The sequence below is a fragment of the Barbus barbus genome (assembly GCF_936440315.1).
Source record: "Barbus barbus genome assembly, chromosome: 35".
Classification (NCBI taxonomy): Eukaryota; Metazoa; Chordata; class Actinopteri; order Cypriniformes; family Cyprinidae; genus Barbus; species Barbus barbus.
In genome coordinates this window covers 3,909,569-3,924,746 of record NC_136763.1, presented here as the reverse complement: position 1 = coordinate 3,924,746, position 15,178 = coordinate 3,909,569, and the positions used below count along the sequence as shown (strand labels likewise).

Here is a 15,178-nt window from a genome sequence, read left to right as displayed (position 1 = left end):
ACATTTTCAGAAAGGTTTGCTTCTTAGCAGTAAACTAAGTACAAAATTTATTGTTTCAGAACTTGGGCATAATATGAAAACATGGTACATTCAACATAAATACTTAAGTTACATTTTAGTGACAACAAAATGTCACAAACATCATGAATACAGTTTTAATGATATGATTCCAGTAGAATTCAGTAAATAAATTACACATTACATAGACATTATACACATCTGCATATAACTACAAAAAATGCTCATTTAGGTTCAGCTTGCTACACAAGTTCATGCTTCCAAAGGCCCGATATCCTTTGAGACCAGCGAGGCCGTCGAACTCTGATTGCTACCGCCGTGTTCCTGCTGAGGAAAACAGAAGCTGGGCTCATCAAGAAGAGACTGTCCTCCTGCTGCGCAAAAGACACAGAAAAACATGTTCATGCTAGAAAGGTGCAGGAAGATACAAGAGCTCTCAACAAACCTATGTGCTGAATAACTAAAGAAAGATGTTTACCTTCAAGAGTTTCCTTTTCAACATGGGGTTTCTGAGTGGTCTTTCCTCTTCTCCACTCCAGGAAGAGGATTGTAGCAACAGGTATTGCTATGCTGATGAGCCCAAAGATGATGAGAATAACAGTGACCTCTGTAGCAAAGAGCAACAATGGCAATGGAAACAAAATTTATGGTTTTCCATCTTTTAAAAGGTAAACACACTCCTATGGTGTCTGTTATCAGTGAGGACTCACTATCAATTTGAACATGGTCACTATTATGGCCACATATTTTCTGCTATTTATTTCTGTCATTCATACCACTTTCTGCGTCACTTGCTGGCAACACTGTTGGTTTGGGTTTGGTGTATGGTTTAAGGCCACAGATTACATCTGCGTATGCATTTCCTGGCACAATTATTTGATGGTCTGGCTGCGTACATCTGTGGGTTGAGAGATACAGTTTTAAACATTGCTTGTGATAAGTAGCTTCATGAATAAGTGAATGAAAATATGCATCATACTTGGTCCAGTTTAAGCAGTATTGATGGATCTTGTCATTGTACATCCCTGGAGGACATGGCTCACAGCCTTGTGAATTCATACAAGAAATATATTGCATTCAGATGTGTATTTTTTATTTTTTTATTCAAATTCAAAACTGATCAGTTATCTCTTTTCAGACTCACCTGCTGCATTGGGCTGCTGTCCCTTGCCACACTCTTCGTTGCAGCTAGAGCATTTGTCATTAGCACATCGATATCCTGGTTTACACTCACAAACTGTGTCACTGCTGGCAGTGCAATTCACCTTCACCTGCCTGTATTTACCTGGAATAGAGGACAGGAGCGAGACCTGATCAAAACACAAGCAGCTATATTTATCATAGTATTCAAATCTGAATCTCATCTGTGTGACACTAGATGTGAAGAGCACACAACCAAATGTGTTCTCAGGCCACATGACATAATTATACCCAAAATAGATTTTTCGTGAAGATAAAATTTCCAATTTTGGGTCAGTCTATTAACTATGAACCTTGTTTACAAAATTAAAAATAAACTAAGTGTGACTATTTAGCTCACAATTTAGATTTTTTTCCCTCGCAGTTTTGAGTTTATATCGTAATATCTCTGTACAGTTCTGAATTCTTAATCACAATTCTGAATTCCGAGATATGCCGAGAAAAAAGGTCAGGGTTATTAGATAAAAGGCACGATTTCATTTATTTGTTTGTTTTTTCCGTGGTGGAAACAAGCTTGACTTTTCGTCTCAAAATTGCGAGCTAAAGGGATAGTTCACATAAAAATGAAAATTCTGTCATTAATTTGACAAAGATATTTTTGATGAAATCCGAGAGCTTTCTGACCCTTACGCAACTGACACATTCAAGGCCCAGAAAGGTAGTAAGGACATCATTAAAACAGTCCATGTGACATCAGTGGTTTAACTGTAACAAAGCTACGAGAATACTTTTTGTGCACAAACAAAACAAAAATAAAGATTTTATTCAGCAATTCTTCTCCTCCACGCCACTGTCCACCACCATTCACCATACCACAACATCCTTACTACGTTTCTGGGCCTATAGGAACATTTCAGTTACATTGCTGTCTATGCAGGGTCAGAAAGCTCTCGGATTTCATCAAAAATATTTTATTTTGTGTTCCGAAGGTCTTACGGGTTTGGAACGACACGAGGGTGAGTAATTAATGACAGATTTTCATTTTTGGGTGAACTATCCCTGTAATGCTTCACAATACTGACTTTTTTCCCCCTCACCTCACTATTCAGACTTTGTTTATAGCTAGGGTAGGCAAAGTTTTCGTATACATTTTTTGTTTTACTGGTTGAAAGTCTCTTCACAGCCTAATAGCAATCAATAATTAAAGTTATCGAAATATAAAAATACATAGATGTATTCTGTAGAAGACACAGGACCATATAAATGTTCATCCAAACATTGCATGCAATAGGATGTCCAACCTGCCTGTCAGCCTATGTATTTGCATACTTCTGCGCAGCCAATAGCGAGAGTTTGGGGTGTGGCTACTGTGCCAGGCTGAGGCATAGGGTGTTTAGCCAGTAGGGAAAAAGTCAAAGACTTGCCAAAATACTCAGAGACAGAGGGTAAAACAAGGGTAAACATCGGCAGTGTTTTTACAAGGAGGAGGAATTTGATTAAATGGTTGGGTTTCAATTGATAAGAAGAGCTGCAACCTGATTGGTCCCTTTCCCTTAGACCCACCCACACATGTAAGCATCATCAGAATGTGTCATTAAAGGGCCCTTTTGGCCTTTTTTTGCCAGAACACATGGACATGTAGCAGTATCGGGCATTGGGATGTAAGGACGGTCTGAACATCAGTTAAAAAGGAAAAATACATGGCCTACATTAAATCCTGTACCTGAACACTTATCACATATTTTGCACACCCATGGGTTTCCATCAGTAATAAAGTTGTCTTTTTCACACGGAGTACACAAAGCGTTTGCATCTGGACCACAAGTAGAGACAAGACGGTTTCCTGCAACAAACACACACATACACTTTGAACATATGGAAATGAATAAAGCGTTAGTGTTAAAAAATGAGCAATGAAGCATTGACATATAAATTGATGAGTAATATTTAATGCACTAATCTAATAAATAAATGAGTGGCATGAGTTTTTTTTTTTTCGATTATTATGCTTGTTTGTAGGTGGAAAAAAATAATAGTCTTATTTAAATAACAAATTAAAGAAAAAATTAAACATAAAAGCATCTTCACAAGTGGACTTTTGAACCTCCCTCTGAATTCTACATCAGACCGAGTTTCATTCCGGTGACAATGCAGCTCTGAAGCACAATAATCATATCGAAAGTAAACCTCAGATGTGGTTTTTATCATGTGATCGCACATGATCATGAGGGGAAACAGACACACTTTATATTACATTCTTCATATGTATTTAAAGACAGACTTGATACTACGAACTACATTTCCATTGACTCGTGTGCTTGACAAAATTCTATTTCCAGTTTTGGGGTTTGGTCATTTCACAACACTTTCTCCATCACCTCTCATGAATATATAAAATGCATTCAAAATCATATGCCAGACATTAAACAGATAAAAATGGTCATTTGTTTTCCATTTACTTTGATATTAGAGGTGCTAATTGTCAACATTTGAAATGGATCAAAAAGTTCATCAAAGTTGTCCTAAGACAAGAATGCATTTTGGTTTTAGGACAACTTTGATGAAAGGTTTTGAACCACTTTAAATGTTGACTAGTGTATATATCATCCTCATTTCATCCCAAAGCTAATCATTCCTTTTCAAAACTCACCTGGTTTACACTTCTTACAGCACTTGCTATTGGTGTCCTTAAAATCAAAGTTCAGACATCCAGATTCCACACTGTGTCCTGCAGCCAGAACCAGGACAGACACAGCCAGGATCAGTCCATGGAGCAGCTTCATCCTCCACGACAAGCTGTCTGTTAACACACTTCACACACACACACACACACACACACTGTCTGTCTCTGACAGAATACTGATCTGCCCTAGTGAGCTGCGTCTATACAAAGTCTGAAGAGCTCACATGTGAAACCACATTTGTAAGTTCCTCAACGTCACAAATACACCCACATGCACACGCACACACACACACGCACACGCACACACACACGCACGCACACACACACACACACACGCACGCACACACACGCACACACGCACACAAAAGAGGTGCATAACCTGTGTTTGATAGTGACTCATCAGATTTTTTTTTTCATAAATGATGACGAGCCAGTTCAAAGTGCAGGGATATTCCTTTCTCTTTAGTAATGAAATAATGTCTTTAATTTCATTTTTGAAAGGGGAACCACAACCACTGTGAAATCTATGCCATTTAACTATATTTTATATCAGGTAAAACAATGCAATTATTAACATTTACAATTACAATCCACAGTTTTTTCCACCCCAATATTTAAATATCATTTTCTATTGTCACATTACAAACTTTTCTATTTCTGTTTAATCTTAGCAGCCCATCCAGACAGTTCTAATGATTTAAAGTCATCATCAAATTAAAATTGACTCCATAAAAAAAAGGATTTACTTTGAAACAGTTTCTCAATAATTGCTAGTTAATATTACAAATAATTACAAAGAAACATGAAGTAACACATTGAATTACAGAACATATAAAATTGTGACGTAGAAAGTAGTATTTTCTTATAAAATATACTTCAAATTTTAGCTTTATTTACAAATTTAAATTTTACAATCTTTTATTATTTCTTTATTTTTAATCTTATTATGATTCATCAGTGCACATTATTCCAAAGGGGAAAAAAAACCCTCTGAAACAACTTTCCTTTTTGACCAATGCTGACTTTAAACAGAGCATATTAAAATAAAACAAGCCAGCCTCTAAAATTCTTTGTGGTATTCGATTGTATAAATCTAGTTAAAATTAAGGTATATATAAACATTGGGCCTTTAAAATTCAAAGACAGTCCATCCCATCTTCAATAAATCATTTAAATCAGGCATATATTAATAGTCTTATTTTTCAAGTGTAACATCATTGCAGGAAGCAGGAAAATCCCTTTTAACCTGCAGCCCTGTTTATTACAGTGACATTTACATATTTAAATATGTGGGAATTATTGTAACACTGTTGATGTCATTGTCTGGGGTTTCCTGCATAACATCAGTGCTCCTCCTCAGTTCTATGGCTTCTGAATGGAGACCTCCATGTCTCCCTCTGCAGGCCAAAGTTGGGAGTTCTGAATCCCGGTGTAAACACACTGGGCATGCTCCTCAACAGTCCCGATTTAACCTCATCGTTTCTCTTTTTCATAAGTGCCAGAGCTGGAGTCAGGGGCAGATTATCACAGTTCTGAAAGACAACAGAAGTGGGTCAGTTCTTACAGTTCTAAAGGAACATCTGGCTCATTTAATCACGTTAAGTGTACCAGCAAAATAAAAATTGAAAAAAAAAAAAAATTCTAGGAGGATGAAATTCTGATTATGCATTAACATGTTATTGCCTTAAAAATGTACAATCGCAAGAGTTTTTAAGAGAGAATCACAAGAATGTAATGTTTAATGTAATATTTATTTGAGTTGTTATACTCTACCATTTAAAAGTAAAAAAATGTTTTATATATATTTTGATAAGTGTCTTTGGCTTAACATTTATTTGATCAAAAATACAGTAAAACAATAATATTGTGAAATATTATTACAATTTCAAATAGCTGTTTATTAATTGAATATGAATTCAAATGTGTTTTATACTGTGATGGCAAAGTTGAATTTCCAGCATCATTACTCTTCAGTCACATGGTCCTTCAGAAATCATTCTAATATCCTGATTTAGTGGTCAAGAAGCATTTCTTATCATTATAAATCCTGAAAACAATTGTGCTGCTTATTTTAAGTTAATTTAACTTAATATTTTTAATTCATTTTGTTGAAATTATCATCAATTTAAATGAATGTCATTTTTGATCAATTTATTGCACCCTTCTAGTATTAAAAAAATAAGTTATAACATGACAACAAACATGCCACAGATGTGGTTCATGGAAATAAATTCAAAATAACAATGTTCCATTAATAAATGACATGAAATATGCCTGAAATATGAGTGGTAACATGAGAGTTTGTATGGCTCTTTTAATACTAACTGTGTGTTTATCTTTTATTCTAACAGCTGGCACAGAAAGTGCATATGAATGAGAAATCTCGTTCTCTCTTACAGTGGTTCGAGCGTTTGCTGCCATGTCTGAACGCTGTAAATTGAGGTCCAGTGTGGATTTGCTGATGCCTGGCCCCGGGTTGTCTGTCCTCTGCTGTCCTGAGGAACTTGCACGTGCATTGACCCGCTTAAGAATGTCGCTCAAAGTGCTGAAAGTCTTGCTCCGTGACAGTTCTGACGGCTTCTGTGAGAAAAGCAAACAGCATCAATCATATTAATATATAATTTATTTGACATGCATATATAGGCAATTTCATGGGCACTCAGAATCTGGCTCATGCAATCAAATTTTAGGGCTGAACATCGTTATATGTTAACATATAGCAGCATACCTTAAAATTAGCTTGTGTGGTTCCTTCAGGGTTCAAGGTATCTCCTACAACTCTGTCCCTCCTCAGGTAAGGCTCTCGTCTCCCAGAGGCACCGAGCTCTTCCTCCGATGTCATGTCCATACGGTGGGTGCGAGATTTGTACACAGGAAACCTCTCCTCACTTTCAGCATTCAGAAGAGGATACGTGATTCTGTCAGGAATCTGTAGAGGCCTTTGGATGAAAGAGATTAGCACAACGTTTGTTAACATCCAAATATTTGTGTTTTGCTCTACTGGTCTTTTGGACCGGTTGTAAGATTTACCTGTTCACCACCTCATTGCAATGCATATCTCCAGGAGAATAATGTCGCCTACAACAGAAAAAGACCATGTGTGTTAAGCGCAAACACGTCTAACAATACATCTGTACGTATGAGATTACATGAAAGACTTTGGGGAAATTCTGACCTTGGTCTTTGATATTCTGGATGCCTTATGTCTGACAGAAACATTGAACTAAACCTAAAATGCAATGAGATAAAACTGATTAAACATGTTTGTACAGAAAAAGCCTTCTAGGGTGAATATTTGACCTAATTCTGAAGCAGCTTCAGGATTGTGATCTTTAAAGTTATCGCAGCTTGCGGAATATGATATTATATTATAAAACGTATAGTGCCGGTCCTTGATTCTGATTGGTTGAGCCACATTAGAAGCTGTTGTATATTACTCTACAAACAAACACCTTTGCCAGTGTGTATGTTGCTTGGCAACCACTTTGTTACAACCACAACCGTTTCTGAGGAACTACATTGTTTGGTGGAAGAAGAATGCATTTGTTAATATCATTACATTTTATTTGCTTTGTTTTATTTTGTGAAGCCTAGCTTCGTATATGGAATAACTGTTTTAAAAAAGCAATAAGCCCTGTGAAGCCATGGTTTACAGTGAATTTATAACAGCTTCGCGTCATGCCTAACAACGCCCATTAGCTGTTATAAATTCACTGTAAACCACGGCTTCTTGGGGCTTGTTGCTTTAATACAGTATATTAAATAAGGAGTCATACATTGCAGAAACAACTGTATTCAAATCAAATCTGAGCTTCTCAGGTCTTTCATGAAAAGTTATTCATTAACAAAGGATCAGATTTCTAAAGTGTTACCAATAAATTCAAAATTATCTGCACTTTAAAACCTAAAAGCATGAATGAACACTCGAAAGCATGAATACTGACTTTCAGAACAATCATTTTATGTATTTTATAATTGCCTTTATTTTCTTCTATACACAAATCTAACAAATTTGTAAAAGTTTAAGATAATGATGTCTACATTGTATTCTACATATTTTTGTGGCACAACATCACATAATGATATCATATTTAGTTAAATTATATTGTTTATCATAACACTTTCAGGTCAGCTATAGGCTAATTATTTTTTAAAGATTTGCTTTTAGCGTTTTTATCTTTATTTATTATGATAGGACAGATCATAATAAAGGGGGCGGGATCGGGAAAGGTCCTTGAGCCGGGATCGAACTCGGGACGCCCATAGTATATCAGTATGGCTGTATTAATGGTGGCTTCTAGTTAAAGGGATAGTTCACCCAAAAATGAAAATTCTGTCATTAATTGCTCACCCTCATGTCATTCCAAGCCTGTAAGACCTTCGTTCATCTTCACACAAATTAAGATATTTTTGATGAATTCCAAGAGCTTTCTGTCCCTCCCATAGACAGCAAGGATCTTATGTCACATGGATTATTTTGACGATGTCCTTGCTACGTTTCTGGACCTTGAACGTAGTAGTTCCCTTGCTGTCTATGCCGGTCAGAAAGCTCTCAGATTTCATCAAAAATATCTTAATTTGTGTTCCGAAGATGAACAAAGGTCTTACAGGTTTGGAACGACATGAAGGCAAGTAATTAAAGGGATAGTTCACCCCAAAATTTTAAATGTATGCACTTATAAGTCTGCGATCTGCCGTAAAGCAAGAAGAAGACGACGCGCCGGCTGTTGTGTATGCGCTCAGGACAGTTGGACATTGTGGTGTATCAAACGTAAAAAATGATGTAAATAGTTTCTCGCACAAACCGATTGTTTCGTGTCTTAGGACATCGATGTATCGTCACGAGCCGCAGGGTTTAATTTGGATTTGTCTGTGCATGTTTTTTTTTCATCTCAAAGATTTGGTGCCCATTGACTGGCATTATATGACTGCAACGGTTTGAGTTAAAAATCTTTGTTTGTGTTCTACTGAAGAAACAAAGTCACCTACATCTTGGATGCCCTGGGGGTTAGCAGATAAACATCAAATTTAAATTTTGGGGTGAACTATCCCTTTAAATTGGTGGTATTTTATGCAAATTAATCTGTTCAAAGGCTGTTTAAAATAGTTTTTTTCTCAAATTTTTGTTAGCACTAGCATATTCCTTTAAGTGACTGTGAGACCATCACTTACAATGTAATAAATCAGTGTGTACTATGCTTTTCTTACTTGCCGTCCTCTGGATACCCTTGCACAAGTCTGCTGTTAAAGTCATTGTAGGGAGGCTCCCATCTTCCCGGATGTCTGTCCAGGAGGTGTCGATGATGAAAGGGCACCTCAGCAGCATCAGGTGGACTAAGAGGGCTGTCCAGGAATCTCTGGATGACCCCCATCGCCTCCCAGTCAAGGGGGCTGTCGGTAGGTGGAGGTGGAGGACTAGAGACGAACTCTGTGAGTTCAACTTTATTAATGTTCAATGGCTGTATTTTTTTAAATGTTTTGGGCTCGGTAGCTGGTTTTCCAGTTTTCCACGCGTCCGGGATTGGGAGCGAGGCAGCGTAGAGGATCCTAAACTCACAATCGAAAGATTCAACCACGCGGCCGCTGACAACTGTGACGAGCTGACGGTGCAGGTGAGCATCGCTCCAGCTAAGACTGACCAAGACAAAGAAAACAAATCAAGAGATTATAAAACATTTAGAAGATGTACAACTCCCATAAAGTAGCACCATAAAATTATAGCCTAATAAAATAGCCTTCCACATATTTCAAACATGGCGTCTCATTACGCACTTGGCTCGTGACAGCCAACGACATGCTTTCAGTGTGATATATTTTTGGACTTTTATATTTTCAGAATCGTTCCGATCTCAGAAAAGCCTCAAAAGCAAAGAAAAAAAAAAAATCGCTCACGAGTAATATGGGATATTTTTATGATACTTTGTTCTTTTGGAGCCTGACTGTGGGAGTCCATTGTTTAAATGTGGAATCGTATGGATTTTAAATAACATGACGGAAAGTAAATGATTTTAGGTGAACAAGTCACTCTTTATTAACAGTACCATTCAAAATTTGGGGGTCAGTAAGATTTTTTGAAGATTGTTGGTTTTGATTGCTTCTTATGTCCTCATTTGTAAGTCGCTTTGGATAAAAGCATCTGCTAAATGACTAAATAAATAAATAAATAAAACTACCTTTTTAACAGTAGTGTACTTTAACAGCTGTGAATGAGACAAACAAATTGTTCCCACAAACTGTTAATTTCTCTAATTGTCTGTATAATGTAGGGGTGGTGTAGCTTATAGTCTTTAAAGGTATGAGCTGGCAACCCAAAAGTTGGTTCAAATTCCAGAAGGTTCCCACCCATGTTCCCTAGAGCAAGTCTTCAACTAATGTGTTTCTTGGCTGATTGATGAGCTCTATTACTGTAGGAAACCGTTCTTTACCTGTAGCTCCCAAAAATCACCGTCTCCAGATCCACCAACACAAAGTTGTCCTTCAGTTCTCCGACCACCATCTTAGTGTCGCGCGTCAGGTACGTTTTACCTCCAAGAATGCGCACCATGATATTCTGGAATATGTGGAAGAGACTCCCGTGAACTACATTGCAAAACTGAATGTTTCAGAACCTTTTCTCAAGAATGCATCGCTCAAGCGATTGTTCGGTTGATTTCAAATGCACTGAAAACTTTAGGAATTTCGCCTTTTAACCAAAGGTCTGTTCCAGTTAAGTTTCAGAGATGTGGAGTGATTTAAACCCAAGCATTCCTCAACCGCACGCCAATCATCTGCACCAGATAGATGAATGTGGCTGAACCTGTTCAGCACTGCTTTGTGAGTTCTTCTCATTCATACTAACAGGGACAGAAAAAGAAATAAACTCTGTGATAGAGAGTAACATTTGCTAACAGATGCAGGGTTATCCACTAAGGTGTGTCTAGGTCTTTTGTTTAGTGGAACAGCCTAAAGTTCAGTCTGTTAAGGTGTGCATGGATGTTTTGTGGCCTAAAGGTTGTATAACTGGCTTGAAATATTATCATGAAAACCAGGACAAAATCAGGCCGAACACTGCATCATTAATCATTATATGTTATTTGAGTAGGATATTTTCATATTTTCTTTTCATTTTAATTTGAGATCATTTTGTAATTTTTCTTATTTTTCTTAGTACGCCAAGTTCAACTAAATAAAAAATAAAACATGTAAAAATAAAGGTTCTTTTAACATCCATGAAACATTTCTTTTCCACAAAAGGTTGCGATGATAAAAATGTTCTTCAGATTTTTTAAATGCTAATCACACGAAGAAAAGTGGTTCTTTTAAAGTTCTTTAGGAAAACTAAAATAGCACTTCAACCTTTATTTTTAAGTCTTGGCAATTAGCTGATGAAATAAGGTCAGTTTAATTTATAAAAAAAAACATTTTATTAATTTTTTTTCAAGTTACTATTTTTTTTTATTTAGATTTAGTTAACTATATTCACTCACTGGATGTTGAAGCTGGTGCAAAAAGCAATTCTCCTCCACGGATCTTTTGTTGAGGATGATGTACACAGGAACCCCCCGTGATGCGGCGTTTTGGAGGTCACCAATCACTGCGCTGTCCGACAGTTTATCTGTTACAACAGCGATCAGCTGCCCAACGCAAAAGCAAAAAAATTATAATTTACAGTAAACATTCTAACAGACTTCCTGTAGATGAATCTTCATATTCAACATCAGTCTAAAGTGTCTGCTTTTAAAGTAGTTTTGTGCTTTTTTCTTCATTTAACTACACTGGTGTATTAAAAAAATCTGTTAAATGTATACCAGACAGTTGCCAGAAAATTACCAGAAAAAAAATAAAAAAATCAAGTAGCATGCATGATAAATCAAAGCTCATTATAAGTAGCTACAAGCTATAGTAAATTCTAAGCATATAGATCATGGATAGACATTCTGTATATAGAAGTTGCACAAAAAATATAAAACATCATCCCGGTTACACACATGACACTAAAATAAAGAAATAATCTTTCATTTAACGACATAAGACATAACATAAAACCAAAATGTACAGAACCAAAAAGAAAACTAAGGAGAAACAACTATTTCAATGAAAAACCATCAATTTGAAGTGTCACACAGGGAATTCTGGGAATGTTAATTTACGGGTTTTCACTGTAAATTATAAGATGGCTTGTTTTTCACTTACAAATAAAAGTTACCACTATGTTTTTCACCATTTCATTAACAAATGACTGTACTGTAAAGTTACTGTAACGTTTTTTACCATTAAAATATGATAATTATTTACAGTGTAAAGGCCCGTTCACACCAAGAATCATAACCATGAAGATAACTACAATAACAACTGTATGTATTGTTTATTACTGTTGTCTGCCACTTTAAATGCTCCAGCTCGCTGTTTCATAAAAGAAGTTTACCAAACAAGCCAAGCTTATTTCAGTTAGTCTGACTTATTAAGTCAGGCTAACTGAAATAAACCTGGCTTATTTGGTAAACCTGTTTTATGAAACAGGCCCCAGCTCAGGTGGAGTCTGATTGGCTGTCAGTGTTTTTAAGGTTCTTCAGCTGGGAAAAAAATCGATTCCAATGATATCGTTCCTCTGTGCTGCTATCACTATAGTTGTGTTGTGAATCTGCCATTTCTTTAAATTAAGAACGATTTTTAAATCCATATCTTTGTAGTTATCGTTCTTGGTGTGATGGGCCACAAGGGCAACCCCTTCGTTTCTGGGCTGCGTTTCCCAAAAGCATCATAACCCTAAGTAGATCGCAGAACCATTGCCACAAACTTAGCTTATGATGCTTTTCAAAAAAACAGCCCTGGTCTTACCTTAGTGGCTCCTTGTAGGTGTCTCCTGAGGATTTCCCGTATGGTGGGCGTCTGCTCTGCAGGAGGGTTAGTGTAGACGTCAATCTGCCCTATGTCCATCCAGATTGTCTTTTCCGGCCATCCCAGTTCCAAGCATGGCGCCGGAGTGTCGGACTCTGTGGGAAAATAATGTCCAGAGAAGTCCTCCCCATCAGAACCGACCTCCACCTCACCATTTCCATCCTCCTGGTTTGCATCGCTTTGATAACAGTCCTCGGTCCAGTCGGAGATCTGGTTCACCTCGCCGGGGGACAGGAACGATCCGATTTGTTCTTGGTGGAGTTTGGTGTAGAAAGCCTCAGGACCGGAGCTCACCAGGCTTTCCACACAATAGCGCTCCTCCTCGCTGTGCAAGAAGTCTGGATTGGACTCTGTCAGTGGAGCGAAGACGATGTTCTCGTTGAGGCTCTGCTCTTGAGAGTTTGACATGATTGGAGCCTGACGTTGTTGGAGATATCCTTCTACTACACGGAAAATGACTGTGGAAAATTACATGTTTATATGTAAACAATAAATGGCAGCTGTTCTAAGTTACTTGGAGGAGGAAGTTGGTGAATTATTCAGATAGTTGAGGTTCTTCTTCATGTGTTGAAGACATTTAACTCTTTTTAAACACCAAGACTCAGTAGAAAAGCTGGATACTTTGTGGTGGAATTGGGAAGATCTGGAGATCGTTGAAATGACCTGGAATACAGACTTGAGGGGAAAAAACAACATTAGGTTTCTTTTTGGTTTGGTGAACACCCTTGTGCAAAAAAAAAAGAGGTGTGCTTAATTGTATTGAATGTGCACTTGTAGTGTACTTCAAATCTAAAATACATTGCAAAAAACTGCACTTGCGGATAATATAATATTAATGAAATAAAAGGCTATTTAAGTGTGCTTAAAGAAAGTTACGTTTTAAAATATACACATTGTAATAATGTCAAATCAAAAGTATACTTTAAGGTATATTAACATACTAAAGCACAGTACCTTATTTGATTATAATTTTAACTGCAGTGTGGTATTTAATATTTCATTTAAAGTTAATATATAATACAACATCAACATTACAAATGTGTAAAGTACATGACAAATACATAAAAATACATGTCATACATGTATTAATAGAAATTATATTAAAGTGTATTTTATGTGGACATTAACCATATTTCAAAAAACAATAATTATAAAATCACTTATAATAAAGTACTTAAGTGAATAAAAACACTTTAAAGTTTAGCTAATTGCATTTAATACAAAATTAACATTAATTAATACAGTTCATTTAATTGCAATTAGCATGCGATTAAGTGTCCGAGAACATTACATCTACACTGTAAAAAAAAAAAAAGTTGAGCCAACTTAAAATTTTAAGGCAACCAGCTTCAGCAGATTTCTGAGTTCTCAATTTCTTGTTTTAATTTTATACAATAAAAAGTTTCCTAAAAAATAAGTTGAGAAAACTCAAAAATCTGTTGAAGCTGGTTGCCTTAAAATTTTAAGTTGGCCCAACTTTTTTTTTTTTTTTTTTTACAGTGCAGTTCTCACTTAAGTATATGCTTAAAAAATAAAAAAAAGTCTTTATTAATTTTACAGTAAACTAAAGCATACTTCTTTTTCACAAGGGCCATTGTGAAATAAAGCATAAGTACAAGTATATTTAGTTTACCACCATAAATAATTGTGAGTATTATCAGTAAACTTTAACCATATTTCACGAGACGAGAAGCAATTATGAAATTACATATAAAGATGTATTACATCCTAAGCGGGTCAAAAGAACTCTAAAGTTCAGCCAATTGCGTTTAATATAAATTTGACCTACTATACATCTCCCTTTAATTACACATAACATACAATTAAGTTTACACTAAGTTCGCACTTAAGTTATATGTACTCTTTTTAAAAGTAGTACTACTTTGTAAGTGTACTACTTATTGCATATTTGATGCCAAAATCTATTTTTGGTTTTATATTTTTTAGTAACACTTCACAAGAACATATTATTTACCAAAAGTCGAGACTTACCCGTCTGTTTTACTCACACACCCTCAGTCCATGGACTCTTTCCGTCAAGTTCTGACATATCGCTGCTATCTCCTCCCATTCTAAATGGCCTCTCTCTGTCTGGTGTTAAATTACTCCCCGTCACCAGCCAATGTGAGCAACTAGTCATCACTGCGATCTACCCATTTCTTAGCTTTCACTCAAATCCACGTCTTGAGTCAGCATATCATCAGCAAACCATCCCCAAAACATGTTCTGGTCTCCCTCGGCCCAAGTCCGATATTAGATTTCTGTCCTTGTTTTCTCTTTAGCAAACACGTCCCTGTCGCCGGCTCGCTATCGTAACTGGTTCTACCAGCTGAGCCAGTCTTCTCCAGGGAGCAGAGATTGAGACCTTCCTTCCCTCCCAGCTACAGTCAAAAGGGGGAGAGGCTGGAACTCAACACCTGTCTAGTGGTCTCTTTTCACATCATACACCTCTGGTTGGGT

General features: G+C 36.6%; 2 protein-coding genes across 3 annotated transcripts; both read right to left on the bottom strand.

The window, feature by feature from the left end:
* Positions 1 to 7: 7 nt before the first annotated feature.
* Positions 8 to 4,069, bottom strand: LOC306855036 (tumor necrosis factor receptor superfamily member 9-like). Its single transcript, XM_079393425.1, has 7 exons — positions 3,809 to 4,069; positions 2,882 to 3,001; positions 1,163 to 1,303; positions 998 to 1,064; positions 795 to 916; positions 497 to 625; positions 8 to 392 (listed from the first exon to the last, which is right to left on the bottom strand). The coding sequence occupies exons 1-7, from the start codon at positions 3,939 to 3,941 to the stop codon at positions 271 to 273; spliced, it is 834 nt and encodes a 277-aa protein (XP_079249551.1). The 5' UTR covers positions 3,942 to 4,069; the 3' UTR covers positions 8 to 270.
* Positions 4,070 to 4,305: 236 nt separating this feature from the next.
* On the bottom strand, positions 4,306 to 15,115 carry LOC306855035 (protein FAM83E-like). Of its 2 annotated transcripts, none has more exons than XM_079393423.1 (10): positions 14,711 to 15,115; positions 12,659 to 13,393; positions 11,308 to 11,454; positions 10,267 to 10,391; positions 9,050 to 9,475; positions 7,017 to 7,070; positions 6,872 to 6,919; positions 6,570 to 6,780; positions 6,239 to 6,421; positions 4,306 to 5,373 (listed from the first exon to the last, which is right to left on the bottom strand). In XM_079393423.1, exons 2-10 carry the CDS (start codon positions 13,124 to 13,126, stop codon positions 5,185 to 5,187), a joined length of 1,851 nt encoding a protein of 616 aa, XP_079249549.1. In that variant the 5' UTR covers positions 13,127 to 13,393; positions 14,711 to 15,115; the 3' UTR covers positions 4,306 to 5,184. The 2 variants fall into 2 exon arrangements, with proteins under 2 accessions (XP_079249549.1, XP_079249550.1); XM_079393424.1 differs by having other exon boundaries at positions 4,309 to 5,373; positions 6,239 to 6,418; positions 14,711 to 15,042.
* Between the last annotated feature and the right edge of the window lie 63 nt (positions 15,116 to 15,178).